This window comes from Centroberyx affinis, unplaced genomic scaffold (genome assembly GCF_046629955.1).
Source record: "Centroberyx affinis isolate AG114_WGS23_722 - 3 ecotype Tasmania unplaced genomic scaffold, CSIRO-AGI_Caff_v1 ptg010099l_1, whole genome shotgun sequence".
Taxonomy (NCBI): Eukaryota; Metazoa; Chordata; class Actinopteri; order Beryciformes; family Berycidae; genus Centroberyx; species Centroberyx affinis.
Window position 1 is genome coordinate 160,001 of NW_027284735.1, and position 26,399 is coordinate 186,399.

General features: G+C 41.1%; 1 protein-coding gene across 4 annotated transcripts in view; it reads right to left on the minus strand.

The window, feature by feature from the left end:
* The window catches only part of LOC139640641 (rho GTPase-activating protein 26-like), a 108,968-nt gene that overhangs the window by 47,101 nt on the left and 35,468 nt on the right, over positions 1 to 26,399 (minus strand). For all 4 annotated transcript variants that reach the window (XM_071514816.1, XM_071514819.1, XM_071514818.1 and 1 more), the window contains 6 exons: positions 12,159 to 12,254; positions 8,732 to 8,793; positions 8,172 to 8,243; positions 2,338 to 2,439; positions 2,098 to 2,208; positions 867 to 971 (listed from right to left, as the gene is read on the minus strand). In XM_071514816.1, the coding sequence (XP_071370917.1) occupies positions 867 to 971; positions 2,098 to 2,208; positions 2,338 to 2,439; positions 8,172 to 8,243; positions 8,732 to 8,793; positions 12,159 to 12,254 (548 nt within the window). The remainder of the gene's footprint in view (positions 1 to 866; positions 972 to 2,097; positions 2,209 to 2,337; positions 2,440 to 8,171; positions 8,244 to 8,731; positions 8,794 to 12,158; positions 12,255 to 26,399) is intronic.

Sequence of the window (26,399 nt, forward strand, 5' to 3'; positions counted from 1 at the left end):
TTAACATTTGGAGAGTTTACAGAAAAAGTGGAATCTAGGTTTTCTGTGTTATCTTAGTTTTTCTTCTTAGTATTTAAATTTCTCTAAGAAGAATGTTTGTATTGAAGTTCTGAGTTCACTCTTTGTAACATGTGTTGAGGTCAATTTGTGAATTAACTCATAAATTCCGATTCAACTGAGCAGTTGGAATTGGAATTTCAGTTTAATTTAATTCAAGGTAATTCTGTGAAATTCCATGTTTTTTCTTACCACATATCATATATTTACACATGCTGTTATACTGTATATTATCAATACTGAATATCATAAAATGTTCTAGGTGCATTTCAGGTGGTATTTGATGCATAACATGTAACTGTAATACATCCATTATGATTGAATGTATTTGATTTTGTTTGTTTAACTCTCTTTTACTTCATTCATAATGTTTGACTCATAATGTTCAGTAAGTCAAGACAACTTCTCTTAGTTGGAAGAGGAATTCCATGGAATTCAATTCTGTTTCCCATCATTCCAATTCAACTCCAATTCTGTTTTCTTAGAGCTGGGTGACATTCCAATTACAATTCTAATTCCAACTCCAAGAATTGAATTGGAATTTACCATGCATTCTAATTCATGAATGGCCCCAACCCTACTTTGTAAGAGTTTACCTTGATAGTATGCAACATATTGACCATACTGTATGTTCTGTATGCTGATGGGAAGCTCTGTGTGACCATGTGACATCATGTTTTGGATACTGATTTGCGTAATGATTTGCGTATATACATATTCATATGCTGTTAGTAAGCTGTGTAAGTGTGACCGTTGCAAACTTGCTCGCAGATGGTAAGGTGTTTGTGTGTGTGTGTGTGTGTCCTTACATTCTGTATGCTGATGGTGAGGTCAGTCTTGAAGTGGTTGAAGTCTTTGGCCAACTCGTAGCCATGGTGATAGTAGGTGAACAGGCCTTGGAGGAAGGCCAACAGCTGAGCGAACAAAAACAACAGGGAGAGGAGGAGGAGGAAGAGGAGGAAGGGGAGGAGGAGGAGGAGGAGGAAGAGGAGGAGCAATGAGGAAGTGGATTAGGCAGAGGAAGAGAGGAAGGAGACGGATGAAAAGGTGGAGGAAGAGGAGGAAGAACGAGGGGGAAAAGATGAGGACAAGGAGAAGGAGGAAAAGGATGAGGAAATGGATGAGGAAGATGAAGGGGAGAAAAGTGAGCATGTGGTGGAGGAGGAGGAGGAGGATGAGGATGAAATGGAAGAGGAAGAACAAGATGAGGATGTGGAGGAGGAAGTGGAGAAGGAGGAGGAAGAGGAAGAGGATGAAGTGGAGTAGGCACAGGTGGGGGAGGGAGAAAGAGGGAGGAGAAAGAGGAAGAAGAGTGGGATGAAGTGGAGGAGGAAGATGAAAAGGATGATGATGATGATGAGGATGAAGTGGAGGAAGCACAGGGAGTGGTGGGGGTGGAGGTGGGGGAGGAGGAGCAATTATGAAGTGAGAAAGGATGAGGAGGCAGAAAGAGAAAGGGAGTTTGAGCAGGAAAAGCAGCAGAAAGAGGAGGAAGAGAAGGAGGAGTTGGAGGTAGAGGAAAACAATGAAGAGGAGAGGAAGGTAAAGTAATAGAAAGAAATGAAGGTGAAGGAGTTTGGAGAGGCAGAGATATGTTGGGAAAGGGATTAAAAATCAGATAAGAACAATACATTTCATATATTTGTGTTATACAGTTGAATCATAGAATAAGGAGAGTTTGGAACTATGTATATAACCAATTTTTACCATAAGATAGTGATTAATTGAAATAGTGACTGATGCCAAACATAAGTCAAGTGGCAAAGAGTGAACAGTGAAGCTTGAAACTGCTTCTCTGTAGTCTTGGTGCAAAAAAAATAATATGTTCCCCTCCTCACAATACAACTGTGACTATACTGAGCAGCTGCTGGGCGTGAATGTGTCTAAGTGTGTGAATGTAACACGGGCCAGTGCTGAAAAACAGAAAAGGGGTTCAGTCTACCATCTTTGGATAAAAGGACTTAGGGAAAAAGAGGCCTTTGAAAAAATAAGAGCATTATATAAGAGAGAGAGAAAAAAAAAACAGGAGTGTCGTCTTACAGGCTCCACAAAGTCAAACATCTTCCTCTCTTGGACCTCTTGCACCTTGAAGACGTACTCCAGAGAAACCTCGTAGAAATGCTGGCGTACGTTGTCCACCTGGCTGTCCGCCTGGAGGAGGGAGGGAGGGAGGGAAGGAAGGAAGGAAGGAAAGAGAAACGATGGATGGATGTTTATGCAGAAATATGTCTTAAACAAATCAGAAGAGAGAGTAAGAAACACACACACAGACACTCCTACCTCATGTAGATGCGACTCCTTCTTCTTTGCTGAAAGGCTAAGGTGCTTTTCCAGTACTGCACAGTACTTCTCTGTCTCTTTGTCATATTTTTTCTTGGCTTCCTATAACAGAAGAAATATACATTATAACTTTAGGTTAGGATGATAATCAGGATGATAATTTACTATTCCCAGAAAGTGAGATTAATTACATTCAACTAATTCACCTCCTGTAGGACTTTGATTTCAAGAAATATATCCGTGATCCTAATGAACCAAGCGTTTGATCACATTTTCTTCATCTCTATGAGTAATATGATCAGTGACCAGCATTTGCAATCATCCATAACCGCCGTCTAGCTGGAAAAATTGATTGCTTGGAGAACAGAGCAAGCAGGAACTTAATTTTCTGTGAATATCTCTCAGCCTGTACATGACACATTCCAGTGCAGCCCATATCTCAGGGAGTCCAGTATGAAATCAGTGAATCCACCGGGGAACACAGCTGGTTATAAAACAACGGGCTGTTTCATTAGAGCTGAGGTCATTGACAGAGAGACAGACAGAATGGTGGATGATGAACCAGGGACAGGTAGAGCAGGGTGTGTCTCTTTCAAGCTTACAGACAGAGAAACATACATAGGGAGAGACGTAGACAGAGACAGGAAGTGACACTGACAAGTGTCCAAACAGACAAGGAAAGCAGACATGAGGAGCAAAAGAAAAAGAGCGGTACTTTTTTTGTGAATACACTACTACTCAAACGTTTGAACACACCACATTTTTCTTTATTTTTACTATTTTCCACATTTTAAAATAACAGTAAAGACTATGCAACTATGACATAACAGAAATGGAATTATGCAGTGACCAAAAAAGTGATAAACAAAACTATCTTATATTTTAGATTCTTTAAAGTAGCCGCCCTTTGCCTTGAAGGAAAGGCAAAGGCTTGGGAAAGAAATTCATACATACGCATCAACTTCACTATTTATATTTGTCTAAGAAACAAATTTCAAGAATTTAAGCATAAGCCTTTAGATCAAAATGGCTTTAAGAGAATGAAAAACATAGCACATTCAGTCGGGTGTGTCCAAACTTTGACTGGTAGTGTATGTTCTATTCTGTTCTTAAGATCATTAATGTTTCATCAAACCTGATGTAATTCAAGCAGATGGGGAAACGAGAAGAGAGAGCTGAACACACACACACACACACACAGAGGAGGGAAAGATCAGGGTGGGTCTCTCTTTCTCAGCTGCACCATCTCCCAGAGAGACCTGTCGATATTAGTTCATTTCCTCATCCTAACACATAATACGACCGGGCTAAAGAGACAGGGGCTTCAGGAAGATGCATCAATTTCATCATGGTGATACAGAAATTAGGAGTACAAAATGTGCAGTATGTGTCTTACCATGAAAAACACTCCCATTCTAACTGTGCATGTGATGTACATCTGACTGGCCGCTATGATATTGTCTTCTCATGCAGGTGTAGCAATTTAAAGTACTCTTTTTTTTTTTTTTTTACATTTCGTTGCTGTAAAATGCTGGTTTGTCCCATAATCTACCCAGAGGTGGAAAGTAACTAAGTACATTTACTCAAGTACAATACTTCCGTACAATTTTGAGGTACTGGCAGTATTTCCATTTTGTGGGACTTTATACATTTACTTCACTACATTTCAGAGGGAAATAATGTACTTTTTCCTCCACTACATTTATCTGACGGCTGTAGTTACTAGTTCCTTTGCAGAATAAGGTTTTACATGCAATACATACAATAAAATCATAAAATATGACGCATTGTTAGAGTTTAAACTCCCCTACAGTATATGGAGCAGTTAGACCTACAACATTAACATACTTACAGGTTAATGCATCAATAATTTAACACTCTGAAAGGGACCATCGTTCAGAATGAGTACTTTTACTTTTGATACTTAAGGACATTTACTGCTAATACTTCTATGCTTTTACTTAAGTAAAATTTGAATGCAGGACTTTTAGTAGAGTATTTTTCCTTTATGGTATTGCTACTTTTACTTAAGTAAAGGATTTGAGTACTTTTTCCACCACACTGGAACCAATAAACTGTATGCGCTCACTTATAGCCAGTGAGCCTCTGGTAAACCTGACCTTTCTGTCCCGATAATAACAGGAATTTATTTTTATATTGTAATTTAATTTACAGTTTACTGATATTGGAGAAACATCTGCCAAATATCTGAAACAAAACTTTTAGCGTGATGAAAAAACAATAATGTCCTGTCAGTTCTTTGTGATGAAGTGGGAGTAATACTCAATACAAGCCCATGACATGATGTCAACCCCTGCTCCAGTCACATGACACAGGTCTTTCATGGCCCGGCCAGCTTCGACAGGAAGTAGAACTCTCAGGGCGAGAGGAACGCACAACAGCTGCAGAACGCATCACAGATGATGAACGGTCCTCTAAACAACAAGGCCTCTGTGGCAAGCCTGCCTCCCTCTGAATGTTTTCAGATTCACTATGGAAATCATGTCAGAAGTGACTCCTGCCAGGACATGCTCTCCTGTGTCTCCATGGGTTTCAAGTCACCATTTTGTCTAAAAATACAGAGAAATTCCACTGGAAGAAAGCTAGACTGTCTGATTTCCTTTAATAAAAAAAAATCACGATATTATATTATGGGCGAGACAGCCAGTAAATGCACAGCCAGTCCACATGTGATTGGTTTCTATCAGCGTATCAATCATTATCATCAAGTCTACTATAACTACTAAAACATCAAGTTAAGTAAAACTTTGGGAAATAGCTATAGAGACCTGGGCTTCTTTTATAAAGGTGCATTTAAAGTAAAAGATGGGAAATCCTACTAATTACCCATTACCTTAATTCAAGGTAATCCCATCCTTGGCCGGCAGGTGGCAGTATTCTCAAAGTATCATAACAGAGACAGGACAGGACAGCCAGAAGTGGTATTAACCGAGTGATGACTTGTTCAGAAACACAGCAAAGTAAATCCAGTGTTTTGACACAGGATCATGGCCTGACACCAGACTGACTCATCAGAATCACAATCATCAAATCTGACTGGACAGATTCCTTTCACGGCCTTGTCATGTCAAGCGTTAACTAGGAAGTCCTGCTGGAACATGAAGCCTCAGCCATCACATCAACATCATCACTCACTGCCTGTTCCTGCATACAACACATGGCATGCAACCTTTTTTAAGCATTCATATTTTTTTATTTGTGCATTGTTTTATTCAACAATCAAACAACAATCAAATGCACTTACAATTTCCAATAAACATTTGGAAGGAGGGAAGGTTTTACCAAAACACCAATATTATACACAACTTCAATTACTCTGATCTGGTCCAGTCACCAACTGAAAGTGATTCATCTCATATCACAAAGTGTAGTTATTCCAATTTAAGACTGAGGCCCAGATTCATTCAAGCTTTGTGGTGGGAAGAGCGCACACTACATCACCAAAATGATGATGTAGAATGCCATGCTATTCACTAACCATGCACAATGAGTTGAAAGTGTGCCAAAGATGATATATAAATCTCATTATTTTGCTCACATAATATTTATTTGTAGGTGAGGCCATGCACATCAAGATTGGGCCCAATTCACTAATGCTTTGCAACACCAACATCCCCAAATTATTCCAGCGCTAGAAGATTTAGACTTTATGCAATGAGTGTACCCATTCAGAACAGCTGCTATCTTTCCTGCAAAACTTATGTTCTTGGTTCTTCTATGTGAATGGGCCAAACATGACCATCAAACAGACCGGGGTGGTCCAGCACTGTGTCGTCGCTAGCAGATCGTATCAGAGAATGCTCCAATTAGGGTGCTGTAGGGTGAAAGGGTGCCAGCCTTCGTGGATTAAGTGCTATTTGCAGTTGCAACTGGTGATGAAGGAAGCCAGTTACTTATCCAGTGCTCTTTCCAGGGGCTTTTTTGCGCCACAACTTAATTTACATAAATTTCTTAGTGAATAAAATGAAAAATCTGCACCTGAGTTTACTTCAGAGGAACTGCACCACGTGGAATCCACCATGTTTCATACTATGTCTGCTGTCCATCACCCAGTCACCGTAATTCCCCTAACACTCCTCTAGTGTTAGGGGACTGCCGGCTCTGACAGCTAGCGGGCGAGGTGAAACTGTGCCAGGCGAAGATGTTGTCAGTTCTTTCAGGGCTAAACTGGGATTAGTACATCGCTCTGGTGACCTAACCACACAGATTATGCGTTCACTTCCTAATCTGGCCACCATGTTACAATCAAACAATGACCTGCTGCAGGGGGGGGATTAGCACCGTATACACTGATAATATGTTTAATGCTGCATGTACCAGGTGGCCCCCCGCGGCTAGTCATCTAGGTCCTATGGCTAATGATCGCACAGGGAAATCGCACAATGACCTGATATAAGGGGATTAGAAACACTGAAACGGTGGTGGATCCCCCAGAATGACTAATACCTATTTTATGATTTTCTCGCTTCCTCGCTTCTCACTTATCTTAATTTAGATTATTTGCAAAATTGTAAAACATAGAAGGGGTGTTAAAACTGTTTTAAAATACAACGATTAAAAAAAAAACCTCCTCCTGACTACCTGCAGTCCACTGTACCTGTATCTTCTGCCAAGGTACACATTTACAAACTGACACACTGGTTATGGGGAGCCTTGGCCCATGTGACCCCCCATTGTGAATCTCTGATATATGGCACAATTATGTATTCCTCTAATCTCCTATCCAGGTCATGAAGTGGTGAAACAGGCGTTTATCCTAGATAGCCATTCATCACTGGGGGGGGAGCCTGACACATGCAGTAGATATTCTGTATTTCTCTAATTCTAATCTCTCCACACCAGAATGTGTGGCTGCACTGTACCAACAATGGAAATCTAGACAATAAAGGTTGTGTATTTCCAGGTGATGTGTATTATTAACACTCAAAGAGATGGGGGTCAGATACAGCTACAAACGTTGGAAACAACTTTTAAATGTTCTATAGGTTCATCATCTGAGGACTAAGAGGGAGTGTTACGTCAAAAGTCATAAGCAGGGCACAAATGTCAGGTTTCATCATAAGTCCTGGGGAAAATTCAGTGGCCTTTGAAAATGAAATACTGTAATTCTCCTCCATTAATGCAAAAACACACTGGAAGTGTAACACACACACATTTTCAAATGTGTCAGTGGTTTTAAAAGGCCCAGTGAGCACTAGAAGTGTCATTGGCGCATCAAACCACCTTGACACATCCGAGAACTTTTTTTTGGAGTGCTATGGAAGCAAAACAGCTTTTTTTACATGATGGTTTCTGGAGCTTCCCACCATTTTATGCTTCCTGTCGGACCTGAAAATGACCCATAGCTGTTGTAAAATCACTGTAAAGCTTCTTGTGGATTATTATTTAACTGAACTAGTGCAGTGCCCGTTCAAAACATGCCTGTTCAGAACGGGCCGATTGCTTGGCCTCCGGTATTGCTGCTTGCAGCTTTCTCGAGAACCGCTCATCCAAACAACTTCACACTTGACACTGCGCTTCCAGTCAGCTGCTGCACAGAGCGCTGTTCGCTTGTTTATTCAAAGTTTATTAAAATTGAACGTGTCGCGTGTCCAATCCGACACTGCACGTCCTTGGGTCCCCAGCAATACACCCGCCAAGTGTGAAGTAGATCGGACGAATGGTTCTCGAGATATGGGAAGGACACACATACAGACAGAGATTCCTTGCTTCATAGTATGATAAATTTACTCAATACTGATATGCTGTACGTGTGTGTAGTCAAAGGTAAATTCCAGCATTAGTCTCTTGGCTGTAAACTGTTGCATCCTCACCTTGGCTGCACTGATCTGCTCTTTCCTGAACCGCTCCAGAGGCATGATCAATACGTCGTTGGCATTCTCGATCTGGAGGCACACACACACACAGACAGACACACACACAAAAATCAAGGTCATTGACAAGTACACATATACATAACAGTAGTATCTCTTATGCTATCATCATATCTTGCGCGTACAATTTTCTCAATCAACATCAACCCAAACTGGCACAAAATTTCCACAACCTCATATTATGGTACAGTAAAGATTCACATTAAAACAGCTTTGGAAACTGTTTTGAACTGATTTCAGAAAGATATTTAAGTCCCAATTTCACAAAACAATACAGGCAGCAACTATGAGCGACCACGAATGTCATCTCAACTTTTATCTTGGCACTATTTTATACAGGTTTTCAACGTTGTACCAACATATATTCAACGTCAAAATGTTTGCTGGGTAACGACAGGGTTAATGTGCAGACAAACTAACCAGTGAACTCCACTCCCTCTCACCCAGTCAACAACCCACAGTATAATGTCCAGTACAGTACAGTGTGTTACGTCACTCACCATCCGCGTCCGCTCATCCTCCAGGTTCTGTAGGACTCCTGCAAACTCCTGGAGAGACTTGGCTACAGACAGACATATGGGTAGACAGACGGAGAAAGAGAGAGAGACATAGAGGGAGAGAGAGACAGACAGACAGCAGAAACAGACAGTTAGACGGATGGAGGGAGAGAGAGGAAAAACAGAAAAGAGACAGAGAGAGAGGGAGGAAAGAGAAGGGAAACTTGGCATTTGAAGTGGTGGTGATGATGGGAGACGGAGAGATAAAGACAAACAAAGAGAGAAAAGAGAAAGTTGGCATGAGGAAGTGGCAGTGATGAAGGTGCTTTGTTCCTGTTCTTGGACCCCATACAAACTCCACTAAAGCCATGACACAGCAGAGTAATTAACTGGAAATGAAACCACAATTTAAAGGCTTGGTTTCAATGGTGTTTTCTCCGAGAGCGAGCCTTTCGCAAGCTACCACTCGTTTCCCTGCTCTTTGGCAAGCCAGGCATGACTGCATTGTTTTGGGTCAGAGTTTCCATTTCAGTTGCCCCTGTCCTCCATCCAACACTGTATATACACACACACACACACACACACACACACACACACACTTTGTTCATACACACTGAACATGTATGTATATAAACACCTACGCTGACATGTACAAATCGCACACACACGCACATACACAGCGGACTCCACTCCATTCCCTAATCACACCACAGTTCTCTCTACCTCTCTCTCTCTCTCTCTCTCTCTCTCACACACACACACACACACACACACACACACACACACACACACACACACACACACACACACTGGACTCTCCAGCACCAGACCTCAAGTTACAGGGTTTGGAACCTCGGTTAGATCCAGCTATAAAAGGGCAAAGAACCTCAGGACTATGCGAGGAATGCATTAAAAACAGTGCAACCATTTAATAAAGCTCATAAAATGTAATCAAACCTTTGGGTGAACCTAATCACATGTTCTGGATCAATCAAGTAGAATAATAAAGGAATGCTACTGGCCAGGCGCTCGAGTGCCAAGCAATGAGACCCAATCACTGAAAATAACAGTTTTATATCAAATTGAACTAATTAATGAATTTTTTTTACATTACCAGCGCATATCAGTGGACATTTACAGAGTTTTCTTCCTAAATGAAATATGCACTCAGTAGAAATCATTCTGGAGAAAATACTGAGGCTATTTTAAGACCATTGCCAATTAAACACTAACATTGGTGAGTATGGAATTATCTATATTTTTGAACAACTGAACGACGGCTTTCAAGCAATTTCTTTTCAAGCTGATATACAGCATTTTGGAACGAAATGCTTAATTTTTATCAGATAGAAGAAATCAGTTGAATTCAATGTGAATGAATATCCTACAAGACAACAATGCCATGGCGCGGCCCAGTTGAGCAGCAAGCTGTTCAGGAAAGATAGCCGGGACAGTTAAACAACAGCAGTGGGTGGGTCAGGCAGATCAGAGCTGCAGCGAGCGCAGACACACAGAGCCAGGCAGCACGGAGGGTGTGGCGCTGCTGCAGGCTGCACAGCGGGGAGCCGGGAGAGCGAGAGGCAGAGCGCTGCAACGCCTCAGCCTCACAAAACTGCTCATGGAATTAGTTACTCTAGTTACACTACCAGTCAAAAGTTAGGACGCACCTGATTGAACTGCTTGCACTATGTTTTTCATCATCTTAAAGCCATTTTGATCTAAAGGCTTATGCTTAAATGCTTGAAATTTGTAGTGAAGCTGGTGCCTACGTATGAATTTCTTTCCAGAGCTTTTGCCTTTCCATCAAGGCAAAGGGTGGCTACTGTAAAAATCTAAAATATAAGATAGTTTTGATTTGTTTAACACTTTTTTGGTCACTGCATAATTCTATTTGTTTTATTTCATAGTTTTGATGTCTTTACTATTACTCTAAAATGTGAAAAATAGTAAAAATAAAGAAAAATGCGTGTGTCGAAACATTTGACTGGTAGCGTACATGTACATATTGCCTCATTTAATGTATGGATAAGGCTTGAGTCAGTGTGATATTTTTAAAACCGGTTTGATATGTGCCCAAGAACCAGCAACACAGATCTTAGCCAAGGTTTTGTAAGAGGGGAGAGTAGTTAACAATCAGCAACCGTAAACAAAAATAAAGTAAGCCAAGCTGGCTAAGTAAAACAAAATTACGACCAGGCTCAAAACAAGGGTGAAACAGTGAGCGTTCAATGTGAAACAGGTTGCTTAGTGGATAAAAGGAGGAATATTTTTTATTTTGCCGCATGTAACAGAAGGGACGGTATGCTGAAAATTACACCGCAGGCTGGCCAGTACACCTTGTGCCATCTGTACAGCAGAACTCCTCCTCACGCCACTGGGATACATGAAACCTGGCGCAGGCTTACGATTTATCAGGTTGCATACTTGTAGAGTTCTTTCACTGGCAGATTTTACCGCTGCTGATGGAGGACTCGGCTGCTTGTGTGATTGGCCACACATCTCATATGACAAATGATGGTATTGTCGGTGTGCAGAAAATAAAACCGGGTAAAGCTTAAGCACAATTTGACACAGGTGGTAAAGGAAACTGGCCCAAGCCTAGTATACATGCAATATTTTAGGTGAAGCCCGTAAACATCATATCCCCATTAGACTATCTGCAATAAGTTCTTATCCTGGTTATGATGAAGATTAGTTGATTACTTACTTAGTAATTACTTGAAACTTTAATGATTAAGGCAAATAGTGAGCGCTGCAGATAATACAACAGCAAAAAGAACAACGAAATGTATTGAAAATGACAAAGCAAATGAATAAATAGGGATAAAGATATTGCATCTTCACTGACCCGAGTTGCAAGATGAAAGAGAATTGCAAGTGTGCATTGTTAGCTATTCACATTGTCAGTGCACAGGTGGGGGAAACTTGGATACCTGGGTTTTGCCAATATTAGTGGAGATTCTGAGGCACATACTTGCATGTAAACATAGTTAGTGGGTGGAATCAAGCACGAAGAAAGAGAGTATATAAAGTTGCAGCTATTGCATACAGAAAGCCACATTTTTAATTTCATTCCTGCTGCACTATTGCTAGACTTAAATTTAACAGTGTGGAGTGGAAATGACTGAAAAATTCTGCTCTTCTTTCAGGCACCAGAAGCAATGAATGGTCTGGCAGTAAAGACGTGTGAGTTTTGATATAATTTTCACAATTAATGAAGAAAAGATCCAGGATAGAAGCATGATTTGGGTCCTCTGCCATGGCTACCTCTATATTAGCTTTGAAAGCTAGTCTCTTGGAAATCAGTGCTGATATGACTGTTTCTCTTTGAGTGGTTGTAATTCACAGAACTCTCAGTCTATTTAAGGATACAGCAGATTTCCTTCTGCTGGTGCAGTGGGTGTATTGGGTTTCATATCGGCGAGCTCACCTATGCATATCTCATCATCCGTCTCCGCATCCCCAATACACTGGAACTTAAACTCGTTCAGAGATTCAGCAAACTTCCTCTTGGCCGTGGAGAGATCTGAGAAAGAGAGAGAGAGAGAGAGAGAGAGAGAGAGAGAGAGAGAGAGAGAGAGAGAGAGAGAGAGAGAGAGAGAGAGAGAGAGAGAGAGAGAGGAAAACAGGCGGTTAGGTTTTCTCATCTTTTATTTTGTCAGGGAAGACATTTCAAGGATACGGCAGCAAGCTTTTGGTAAAAGTGATATTTCACATTGGTAGAAGATTTTCATTTTTTAGTGCACATTCCACAAAGTATCAACCACCGAAATTGGCTGCTCTGGGGATCCGGACTCAGCATCGAATTCCTGGCCTAAAAACTGCACATGTAACACATCCAAGTAATAAAAATATCATTCCGTTTCTTGGGACATATTTTTCTTTAAATTATTTTGCCTATATATGCAGTTACTGAGAATGCAAGCTGGTGGGAAAAGCCTAAATGCGGATGCTAAAGGTGGATCAAATTTGTGTGGAGGTGTGTGTGTGCTAAAAAGTGAAAAAAGTTCCACCCAACTTAAATCACATTAGCCAAGTGAGGCAGTGAAAAGCCTCGGACAGACGGATGGATGCCTTTCAAGTAATACATGAGGCAGTGAGGGCCGCTGGGAGACGGCAGACGCTCGCAGGGAGGTTAGCTTCCCCTCCGTTTACACTCAAAGCGAGGTCACCATCGCTACAACACTTCCTGTTGCTGGGCTGGACGAGGTCAGCAGCCACACACACACTGACAAGACAGACATAAAGAGAGGGGAGAGACATGGAGAGAGAGAGAGAGAGAGAGTGAGAGAGAGAGAGAGAGAGAGAGAGAGAGAGAGAGAGAGAGAGAGAGAGAGAGAGAGATTTCTATTAACTTCCACACAGACTGATTTTGAAGAACTAAATCCACAGCAGCCCAGATCCTCCACTTTGCAGGTACTGACACACACACACACACACACACACACACACACACACACACACACACACACACACAGACAGATGCAAGGTGGGAAAGGGATTCCATGTAAAAATGTTGATCTTTTAAATTGATGCTTTGGCGGTATTGTTTGTTTCTTTACTTTCATTCCAATAAAGCACACTGAACTGAATTGAGAGAGAGAGAGAGAGAGAGAAAGAGAGAGAGAGAGAGAGAAGAGAGAGAAAGAGAAAGAGAGAAAGAGAGAAAGAGAGAGAGAGAGACTAATAATAGGAATAGTATTACTATGTGGTCAATCCCAGGGAAACCTCACTTTTCTGGAAAGATGGGGTGAGAAGCTGTATAAGCAGGCGTGTTTTAGAGTGACATTTCGTAAACTACGGACCGGGGCTTAAAATGACATGCAGAGAAAGAGACAAAAAAAGAAAGAAAGAGAAAGAGGAGCACAGAAAAAGGAGAGGAGAGATGGAGAACTAGACGGAAAGACAGATGGGAGTCAGGGAAAGGACAGTGAGGGGAGAAAGAGAGAAAGAAGACAGACGGAGCGTAATTGGCCGTGTTCGCGTAAATACCACAGGTCCTCCATGCAGATCTGTGTGTGTGGAAAGATCTGCTGCTGCTTGCCAGTCAGAGAAATGAAACACAGGCCCAGCAGCCCTGCATCTACTGCCAAAAACACACACATGCTGGCACACACACACACACACACACACACACATTCACACACACCACTTTCTCTCTATGGGCTGAGTCAGAAACAGCACCGTAGGATGACAGTGAGCAGTGAGTCACAGTGGCTCTGTAGCATCAAAACAACCAAAGTATGACCAAACTGAGACCGCACTCCGACCTTGGAGGATAAGCTGCGGCTTTACATCGCCAGTGTCCAGCGAAAAAAAACCATAAAATAAAATACTTTGCTTCTTCCAGTAGTCACCTAATGGCCTGTGTTGTTGACAGTCACGGTTTGGTTTGGTCCTGAGGTTATGACACATTAGAATAAAATGAAAAACTACAGCAAAGTTGGAGAGTCAAGAATTTTGGGAGGGATGGACTGCGTTGAAAACGGGCAATGGACCTGGAATATCAAGATTTAAAATTCAAGATTCAACTTTATTTTCCATTGGATTAAAAATGGAAATTTGGCTTCATCTTCAAGCAGCTCAGTTAAAAAAAAAAAAAAAAAAAAACACACTTCACCGTCAGTGGTTGTATGAAACTGACTTTAGATTATGAGACTGAAAGCAAACTTTCAGCATATTGAAAATAAGTGTCATATTATTATGAAACGGTTGTCCCATTCACTGGTTTTGTTTGTTAAAACCTTTACTCAATCAACTTCTATCAGCAACCAGGGAATTGCAACAACATCGACATCTCTGGCCTGTAACTGACACAAATAACAAAGTCACAGTTTCACAGTAGAGATGAGCGCACTAGTCAATGGTATTGATCAACAACCCTATCAAACCACTAAAGATAGATTATGGTCATTCTGTGCTATGGAACAGTAAATCTGACTGACTGTTACGGACAAGGTAGGGAATTGTAGGATTAGGAAAGAGAATTTGGACCATAAATTGCATGTATTTATATTGCTACATATATCAATAAACTAAACATAAACTTGAATCCATAATAAAGAACGGAGGTGCACAGATAGCATATGTAGTACCAGGATCAGCAGCGATCTATAAGCTTTGTTTAACCAGTTTAAAGAAATTAGAAGCTCTGTCCTCACGCCTATATTACTGTATGTAGCTTATTTTATCTTGATTTCTTTTTTAATTTGATTGAAGATTGTTATACATCCAGTGTAAGGCACACAATGATCAGTGCATCATTTTAATCAAATGAATAAATGAATACAAAAGATGCACTTGTTTTTGTAATTGCTTTATATAATCCCAGTAGCAGACGCTATTAATGACTGACTGTTAATTGAATAATACTTGGATCGGTATTCATGTCGGCCCACAGACTCGTACAGACAGAGACACACACACACACACACACACACACACACACACACACACACACACACACACACACACACACACACACACACACACACACACACACACACACACACACACACACACACGCAGATAAAGCCCGTGGGAGAGGTCTGACTTTTCCATAGCTGATCCATCAGGCAGCAGAGCAGAGCTGTCATGTCTGACAGCAGAGCAGTGCTGCACCACCTCACCTCGTCTTCCTCGCTCTTCCTCCCTCTCTCTCTCTCTCTCTCTTTCCATATCATCTGTGGGGATTTTCCACTGCTCTCCTTCATGTCAAGAAATGATCTCTCTCTTTCTCTTACTCTCAATCCTCTGCCTATCGCCCATCTCTATTTCTGTCTCCCCCCTTCTCTGCTTTCTTTTACTTCTTCTTTTTATCCACTGTATGGTACCAGGACTAGGCCTGTGCCGATATGAAATTACCATGGAACGATTATCTTGGCCAAAATTATCTCAATATATGATATTATCCCGATAATTAGCCTACATTAATAAGATGGAAAACTTAAAAACAGTACTGTAATATGCTTAAATTAGTTAATAACTAATTTCTCATATCAATTGCAAGACATTTCTCTTTTTTAAAGATGTTTTCATGTAAGAACATATGTAAAATATTTGTGAAAAATCTAAAATATTAACATAAATTTTGTGTTTTTTCTATAAAATATTGACTTTTTGCATTTGTTATTCAGCCTCGCATCGCGGTGGTCACAGTAATAAAAATTAGGGCTGGTGTCATAACCGTTATTATTTTTTTACCGCAATATATAGTAATACAGATTATTGTCCCATCCCTAACCATGAGCGCATGTATTCTCAGTACGGGTGGCCTCAGTGGGAATCAGATCCAGCTCTGGCAGTGTCTTGGTGTCACGCTCTGTCCGCTGAGCTACACAGGACCATATCTCTCTCTACACCCGCCACCCTCTCCTTCCTCTAGCTCTCTTATTTTTGGCCTCCATCTCTATTTCTTCTCTCCTCCGACTTCTCGCTCTACACCTTCCTGCTCCTGACAGCTCCTCTCAGCACCTTGTGAGCGAAACGTGACTGTCGGCGTTAATTCCTCCTCCCTGACTCCAGTCTCACTCTATGCAGTCCTTTGAAAACCGCAAAAACAACCGCAGAATAATCCCATCTCAGATCAAGGAATGGAAGAACTGAAGGGATTTAAAGGAAAAAATCCACCTTCAGACACTCTTACATATACAGTATATCTCATCAATCTGTGATTTTCAATATATTCCAGGTTATTTTGAGATGAAGTGTTGCAATAAATTTTTTGGGTGCAACCACTGTCCCTCAACCCGCATCATCTACTGTACTTTTACTTCAGTTAGTGACATCCTACATTTCCCAGAATGCCTTTTGACAACCCGTAATGAATGGTTGTGAACAGTTTTTCCAGCTGAGAAAAAGCACGAATCATGCACCTTTACTGAAAAAGCAACATCTCTTGTGGCTGCATTGCATTCTGGTCTACTAAGGCTACTGTCAGCAGAGAAATTGCTCTCTCTACCTCTTCTACGACTGATTTCTCCCTGTAGGATTGCTGAAAGTCGGTGCAACATGACACCAAAACCTGATGTTTACCGTTGATGTTTTAGATAGCCGATAGATTTTCCGCTGTCAAACTCCATTGTAGCTGCGCTGGAAATATCTTGACATGACGGTACGTTGGCAGGAATAAGAAAAATACACCACCAAACAGTAAAACTGGCCCAGAAATGCAAGGTACATCGCCAATAGCTGCTAAGTGTAGTGTAGCGACTTTTCCGTCGGACCGCTTCCATGACCCTGAAAATGTCATTCCTTCCTGGTTTGTTAATGTTGCTTTTCAGCTCAGAAAAGTTCTGAAAAGGGGTAAAATGGTCTGGTTTCCACTACATGTGAGCCTGTTGTGGAGAAAAACAGCTGAAAACCGCCATCTAATGCAATAAATCTGTGAAACAAGTTGTAAAATACATTCTAGTTTATTCTTGTAAAGTGACATTTTTTTAAATTCCTTGATATTTCCTGACTTCCCCAGAGAATTTATCAAATTCCTTGACTTGGAAAAAGAAATTCCATCATATTCCAGAAATTCATGACCGGCGGGAACCCGGTAACATAAGTGTGGCTGAATACTGCAGATGCAATTCATGCTGAGAGGGATCGATACAGAGAGAGACAGACGGAAAGAGAGGAGAAAGAGGGAGAAGGGGAGAGATTTTTTCTCCTCTCTCTGTTTTTAACATTGTATTTTATCACTGTGTTTTTATCACTTTGCTTCCCCAGTTTATCACTGTGCATAAAAACCAGAGAAAGAGAGAAAGAGCAAGAGCAAAAAACCATTCACATTCACATTAAGACCAACACACATGACCCCCCCCCCCCCCCCTCCCCCAAAGTAAGAGCAAAAACCCAGTTTGAAACCTGGCCATTGTCGAATCATAGTTGAATAGCTGAGTCATGGTTGACTACGTTTCAATTTATTTGAAGGAAAAGAAAAACACACTCAAATCAGCTTATGTTTCAATTTATGTGGCTGTTTAAATAAACAGTCATAAATTTAAGCACACCTCAAGTACAGCAGTTAAAACATTCTGAAAACACTTTTTAATAGATTTTTACCCGGTCGAATATCCTATAATCTCTAATACTGAATACTGGCAGAGGCTCGCCAGGCCAAGCAGCGATGTGGGCAGAATATTACACTTTATATGAGCATTAAAAAATACAGCTCCTCACCAGAACCTATTCATCAGTAAAACTAGCATCCAAAGGTTTTACAATCATCTTGACTCATTCTGAAAAGAGTTTGTTTCACACCCTTATGAGTGAATCCATTAGCAGCTGCAGCAGATTTCTATAAAAGTGAAGCGTCATATATTCTGAAGTGTGGTGAAACATGAAAAATTGGCCTGAGGTAGCGGGCAGCTGAGGGAATTATTCCCCCAGATGTCTCTTCCAATTGCTGATTCTAGCAAATAACAGATCAGAGATTTTAAATTGTAATCATTGCTACGTTTCCAATAGATCAGTTGAATGTTCAGGTAGCTGGGTAAAATGATGGCTAAAATGAAACTTGGGCCTGTGGTAAAGAGTGAAAAGTGAATGGTGGAACTCAATCGATGCACTGAACATGACAAATAGTTTTAAAATTACATGTTGCATCATTCTACACTGTATGCACCATTACACAACAGGTAGCTTCAGCCAAGCAATCTGATTGGTCAAACATGTGTTCCATTAATTTCTTATAATTCGGCCAGCTGTGATTTATTGGTTGCTATGCCAACTGCTGTGGTAACCAAGGAGCTAGTTACCAATATTGCTTGTTTGTTTCTTGTGTTTTATCGTTATGAATGCTACTTTGAAGAACACTTTTGAAATAATATGTGTGTGCTGGTAACCCTTGGTAACCCTTGTATAAAATCCATTATGTGATTATCACCAGTCTCCCAGTGCTTCAGTGCTGCTGACGCAATGATGAGTGCTTAGTGCTGCAGCTCTTGCATCACCGCCATACCTACACTGTGATGGCACAAGAGAGCAATTTATAAGACTGTCAGTTATTTGACAAAGTTGGTAACTAAATCCTGAGAATGTTTCCAACTGTGACAAGGGCCAATCTGTGTTTACATATCACACTTTCACTGCGTATTTCTGTTTGTGTTGGCACACTCCGCAAATACCTTGACGTGAAGTAAGACTGACTTCTATACTGGAAACAATGAGTTGAGGTTTGCATCACACAAAAAAGTGCGATAAAAAACAAACCTGCATGCGTTTGTGTTTAGCTTGCCGGCCCTTGGCTCGTGTCTCACTGTACATGTTGGCGAACGATGTGATGAGGTCACATAAGAATTTGTTCTGGCTCATACATGCGAGTACATCATGCATGTCATAGCGCTCCCCATAGCCGTGTTCTCGATAGGTGCTGGCAACAGAGACACGCTCGCAAACAGACACACATAAACACACACATATGCTCATATGCTTGTACACACACACACACACACACACACACATCAGACCTAAGCAGAGCTCTCCACTCACTCTCACTATGTTTCCAAATCAAAACCACATTGTTGGCAGATCTGATTCCATCCATATACGCTCTCTCCAACACAAATGAATTACTACAAAAAATAATGACATGCCACAACAAGTACATTGTCCAGAGAAGCGTTTGTGTAGGAGAGTGTCTTCTTACAGATGTAGCCATCAGTGATGCGTTTTATGGAAGGTATTTCAACACAGTGGTTCACAGGTTCAAGCCCCATGTTGCAATATAGTGTAACCGATGTGTATGATGAACACAAGCAATGACACCACAAGCAATGAGAAGTTGAAGGTCAAAGCTTGTTTTCAGTTCATAACCCTGATCATCTTTTGATCTGATCACTGATCAAGTTGTGCACTTGATCCTAGGGCTGCAACTAACGATATTTTATTATCGATTAATGTAGCAATCATTTTTTTGATTAATCGATGAATCATTTAGTCTATAAAATGTTAGAAATACTGATAAATGCCCAAGTTACCAGAACATAAAATTGCTTACTTAGTTTGACCAACAGCCAAACCCCAAAGTATTAATTTTCTAATGATATGAAACTGAGAAAAGCAGCAAATCTTAGCATTTGTGAAGCTGTAACCAGCAAATGTTTGGTATTTTTATGTGATAAATGACTAAAACTATTAATCGATTATCAAAATTAGTATTGATCAGTTTTCTGTTCATTGACTAATTGATTAATCTTTTCAGCACTACTTGATCCCCTCTCATTACAGCAGCCATTTTAACTAATGACAACAGATGACAATAGCCATTTTTGACTAGGTCTGGCTCATTTACATATATATTTATCAATGTGCACTGTCCATGTAAATTAAACTACAAATTAAATTTAATTTAAATGTTATGTTGCCACTGCTGCTAGCATTCCTTCACTGGCGTCACTGCGTAGGTCTGTTGTCAATGTGATAAAAATCAATCATGCTGGAGGGAAAATATTTGAAATATTTTAAGTATGCATTATCAGATCTGCCACTGAAAGAGAAAATATGCATTGTTGGGGGTTTCCAGAATAATTATGCAAGCATGATGCACTGCTGTCACTGCCATTTAGCGTGTGTGTGTGTGTGTGTGTGTGTGTGTGTGTGTGTCCATGCAGGAAGGATAGCAGGGGACAGTGAAGCTAAAAATAAGTGACCCTGTTGACGCCCGCCTCTCCATCCTCTTCCCTCTCTTCTCTCTCACTTGAAATCCCCCCATTCTTCTCTCCTCCACTTCCTCCTGAGCTCATGACACCACACAATGGAATCATATACACACACACACACACACAACACAAGTACGCATGCACAAACACACACACTTGGACTTGTATGTGTATAAAAATCTAGTGTTGTGCACTTGCAGTCGCCTTCATGGTGACACACTGGCTCGCACACTCATCCACAAACATGTACATGGAAGAACACACACACACACACACACACACAGAATCGCATTGCACACATCTTCACACATGCACACACACACACACGCTATACAGTTGCTGCACTCCTTTCTACTACTTGACAAAGAGGTGTGTGCAAAAGAAGGAACTGCACTTCCTAAAACACTAACGCCCCAGAGGAAAAAGTTTCACAGACAGATGCCAACATTAGTCAAAACTAATATCAATATAGTACTAATATCATAGTTTTATAGTTTTAGAGATGGGATAATATTTAAATATCTTATTATAGAACTATAGCAGAACATTTATCTAAACACCTCAGGAACAGAGGCCGTTTGAGAGCATGAAATGTTTGATAGAATGAGATGGATTGAAATTCAAGACCAAGGCTTATTATGAATATGAAACTTGCATACTCATGCATAATACAATACTCTGTACAGCTGTTATTTGCTGTTGAAACACTTTCAGCTGCATGTAACGTAAAGGAACAGACCAACGATCGCTACAGACCACAATCAAGAATATATACATATATAAACAGTATTTTTTTTTTGGCATCAGATTGAATGCATTTCTAGAATAAATCAATCAAATACATTTTGAGTCTTTATGCCTATTGGTAGGCCAGGTAATCTGGTGACATCTTTGGTGCTCAGGGCTCACTGCTGTGGTGTTTCTGCACTGCAATTCCCAGAGATCACCTGTCAATCAAACAGTGTGTCCAGTACTGTGACGTCTCAGGCGAATTATTATTACTTTAATATACACTAGGAATCTATACTGTACTTCCATGGAGAGAGGAGCTGCGGCTTGTGTGGCGTCAGTGTTGTGGGAATCCTGTTAGCCCTAAATATGCCAGTCACATGCTCTGACCACAGTTTAACAATGAAGTTTGAAGGACAGTGGTTTCTATGAATGTGGAAAGGGGCACCCTGCACACAAAAACACAGGCACACACACATACACGGACACACACACACACACACACAGCACTGTAAGCTACACAAAGGGAATCTGTAATTAACCACAACCATGCAGCAGCACTGTACAACGGCTGCTATGTGTATTAAAACACAGGCACACACACACAGACACACACACACACAGACACACACACACACAAACACAAACACGCACACACTCGCACACTCACAAGAAAGAATGGGCCTGTGTGGTATCAACAGGATATCCAGCAGTAGCTGGACCTCTGCAGTAGCTTTGTTCCACAACCATGTGAATAGAAACCCTATTCATCAAGTGGGACACACACATACACACACACACACACACACACACACACACACACACACACACACACACACACGCACACTATTCATCTGTGGAGACAAAGCCAGTTTTCAGTATCTTAGTCTAATTCTTTATATGATCCAGCAGCCAAGCGAGAAGAGAGACTTGTTGAACTATCAGTCAGTGAAGGATTGTCAGATGACAGAAGATGAGACACTATTATAACAAAGTAGGCCTATTGCATTTGTAGAAGTAGGCTAACACTGTACACATGTTCAAGACACTGCTCATACAGATAGCCTTTAGATGGCATCTTATAGCGGTGACAAACAGTTATTACTTTCTGGTTAAACTGCAAAGTCGGAACATCATAATTTCTACCTAAAAAGTTGGCTTAACACCACCTTCACCTTAACATGGACCTTAACCTCAATACAGACCTTCAGTCTCACCCTGACCTTAAATAGAGATGACAAAACAATTTGTGAGGGAAAGATTTTCAAAGATATAGTGATTTTTGCCATTTAAAAACTGTGATGACATTGTGTTTTATGCGTATTGGTTGATATCCACCGTTTGGAAAAAGCAACAGCTACAAAATGACAGATTGAGAAAAAATGAGAAAAAAATGAAGGTACTTAAAGGCAAATTAAGTCCATTTTGGAATAGTCTTCAAATCATTCATCGTTAATCAGCGTCACAATCTCAAGCAAACATTCGCCTCCTAATTCAAATGAGATCGCATTTTCAGTTCTGCGTCCAGCTCATACATTTTCTCATTTTTACATCAGACAGATCAGCTGAGTGATATATCACCACTTTCAGCTCCAGATACCAAACCTATTAGGCTACATCACATTAACATCACCTCACTGCTGCCAAATCCCCCCCACCCCCCCTCTCCCCCTCCCTCCCTCCCTCCCTCCCTCCCTCTCACTACAGTCCTGTGAAACTGACCCCAATATCCAGGGGCCAAATAACTCCCCATTGGCCAATTAGCCTTGCTTTCCTCTAAGGCAAGTTGTGGCTCTGTATATGTGTGTGAGTGTGTGTGTGAGAGAGAGAGAGAGTGAGAGTGAGAAACAGACAAGCCATGGGGGAGATGTCAAAGTCAAAAAGCTGTGTAAGAGTAAGCTAACATTGCAGCTAAGGTTCAACTGATATGGCTTTTTGAAGGCCAATATCGATATTTTTGGATGGAAGCTGCTGATAGCTGAATATTTGTGCCAAAATCTTTAAATTTGAGCATTTGCATGCCAAAGAATTCGAGAAAACTACAAGGATTGGGTGTTTCACCCAGAATTGTGTTCTTGTCAGGTTGAAAAAGCTTCTAAAACAGCATTTAGATCATAAAAACTCTGCACTGAAACCCGTACTAGTATAATTATTAGGTGGTTTGGCAGCTCCTTCCAGTGGGACAAGGCAGGTTCGATGGAGGGTTTTACAGATTGCCACCCTTAAAGCTGTTGAGTAAAGAAAGAAAGAATCGTGTTGGAGGTGGATAACATTGACTGGCCTATATCGAAAAGGCAAACAAAGATATCAGTCTAACCCTCAGTGCAGCATCCTGATGGCTCAATAGGCTGAAACAAATATAATCTAATCGCAACTTTAATGGGGTTTGAATCTAACGTCTCCTCTCTGTCTCCTGTTTTTCTCAACTGTATTATCCGATGAAGGAGAAATGGCTTACGAACCATCTTTGAAGGAAAAAAAATCAAACTAATGTGAATGTTTTTCCTCAGATGTTGAACATGACCCGACATGGCCGGGTTTTTCTGACGGACAGAGCACACAAGGTCAGCCTGACGCGATCGGGGAGGAAGCGCTGCCCTCAGGGCGAGGGAGGGAGAGAGAGAGAGGGAGAGAGAGAGAGAGAGAGCGACAAGGCGAGGAAGCGGAGATGGCTTCTTTCGGCCGTTGCCATGGTGAGTGCAGGTCGAGGGGAAGCAGGGGGGGTCAGAGGTCACCCTTCGTCTGTCCATTCTGCTCAGTCAGCTTTATAAGAAGCAGATTGGGACGGTGTACATCGACACACAACACACACACACACACACAAGCCAACATATATTGTCTCATCGCTCTTCCTCTATCCACCATGGGGCCCTTGGGTGATTAAGGTCAGACCTGGCCAGCTGAACGTAGATCCCGTTACATGATCCTACACATTTCAGGTCCACGATCAGCCTGGAATACGATCCCACTAACACAGCTGGAGCACAGCAGAGTAAAAACCTCATCGCTGTCCAATAGCATTAAATCTATATCATAGGCTTGGGTGATATCCAAAATGTAATTTCCCGCCAAAACATTGCGATATATGCGATATCATCACCGTTTGCAATTATTTTATTTCTTCTAAATTACATCACATATCTTGGCTATTAATAATAATAACAATAACAATAATACTAATTATACATTTAATCTTACTATTCAAGCATTGGAGGAAACAATGGTCATTTGGTATAATTTGCTCATTCCTTGTATTTCCTGGAAAACGGGCTGATTGAACCCACTTACTATATCTAATATCTTGCCCTAAAGCCTTGTTGCTCTGTGTAAACTGGGTTTAGATGGCTAAGGTCTACACTGAGAGCGTTATGATGGATTACTAATGGCAGTGGAATCAAACCTCTTCAGTCATTTACTTTATCAGAACATTATGATATCGAGGGTGTTAAGTTTATGGTGACCGGTACTTGAACATGTACTCCAACTCTGCACACGAACAAGAATGTCACTTCTCATGCTTTCCCCCGTGAATCTGTGGCGCAAGAGGAACCGTATCCAAGAGCGTTTTAGCACTGCGTCAGTTTGTGTTGGAGGCCGCCGCAGGAACGTCAGCGAAGAGATAAAGTGAGAGAGTGAGAGATTGGCAGAGGAATGGAGAGAAAGCCGGGGGAAAACAGCACAGAGTTGTATTTTATCTCATCACCTTCCAAGGGCTAAGCTGGCTGCATGTACAGTAAATGTGTCATCAGGACAAGCTGCTGCCAAGAGACTCCAGACAAGCTCCAGGCTGCTCCGCACAAACATGCCCGCACACATGCAGCAGACACATGCAGGCACGTGCACTATGTACCAACACACACACACACACACACACACACACACTAGGGCTGCAAGGATTAGTCGACATAATTGATGTAATCGACAAAGATCTTTATCATCGATGCGTCACGTTACTAATACATTTTCAGGATGTATGCATTAAAAATACAATATTAGTAGTTCATCATAAATGCAATGCACAAAGGAAGCACTGGGTGGCAGCACTGCTGGAAATGTTTGGCTGTCCAACCTGCAGCAGGAAGGACATGAAGAAGTTTCTCTCACTTGAAGGTGGCTGAAACTTCCAAGGTCTTTCTCAATGTGTTCTTGACCATTCTTGTGTCCGCCATGACACCAAAACACCAGAACACCAAGAATGGATAAAGATCCCGAAAGTTTACTTGCCAACCGAGGATAAAGCGGATGGGTGGCTTGGCCGTGGAGAACAAATACCTATAATTACACTTCATTTGCATCCTCTGAACCTCTGAAATGTCTGAACACAATGCAGATATGATTAAGTTCAAAGTGGTTAAGGAATCTGCCACATGGCTCGGCTTCCTATTACCAGCATGGTGACCAAGCACATGTGCACCAGCAGCGTCCAAAACACAGGTAATCCTCTACCACATCAACCATGGCTGATTCAATAGACAAAATGTCTCCCTCTCTCACACACACACTTCTACATACCACGTATTTCCACATACCTCTCAATCACACACTAATTGCCACCACTTGTATAAATATCCCTGCTGGTGGTTTGACTATGAGCTGACATACAGACCTGAGGTCCAGTACCTCCGTCATCCCCCCCCCCCCTACTCACTGTCATGTTTAACCCTTATTTAACCACGCAAGTCAATGACGAAGGTGATCTGTTTTACAGCAATGGGGAGGAGGACTACTAGCTGCTATTAAGGCTCCAATTTAGTAATCAATCCTCATTATGGCTGGCACCATTATTCTAAATACTGATACCTGCTCTGATTCCTCAAATTTGACACTTCTAACTATTCTTTCAATATTTTACAGCAGTGAATGAAAATCTATATGATACAGTAAGTTGCTTTCTAATGTATCTGTTCATATCATATGCTTTCATAAATGGGATCAGACCAATATTCTTGAATTTATTTTCAGCTTAAACTTGCAACTTGTAAAAAAAAAAAAAAATGTTGCCTTTTTTCTGAAACATTTTGACGCCTTAAAAATCCCATCAATCCCAAAAATCACTGCTGTGCTGACAGATATGTTTTTTTGGGGTTTTTTTACATATCCAACCGTGCTCCTTGTGTTATAAAGAGTATAGAGTCAACAGGTGCATACACATGTTTTAAATGTTATAAAAATTTTATAAAAAGTTATAAAACTGCGAGGCAGCGTCTCTACATAAATAGATCAAAAACATTTTTGTTTGATTTCCCGAGGATATTGTTTTTTCTATTTACGAGCATAATGTTGTGAAAACC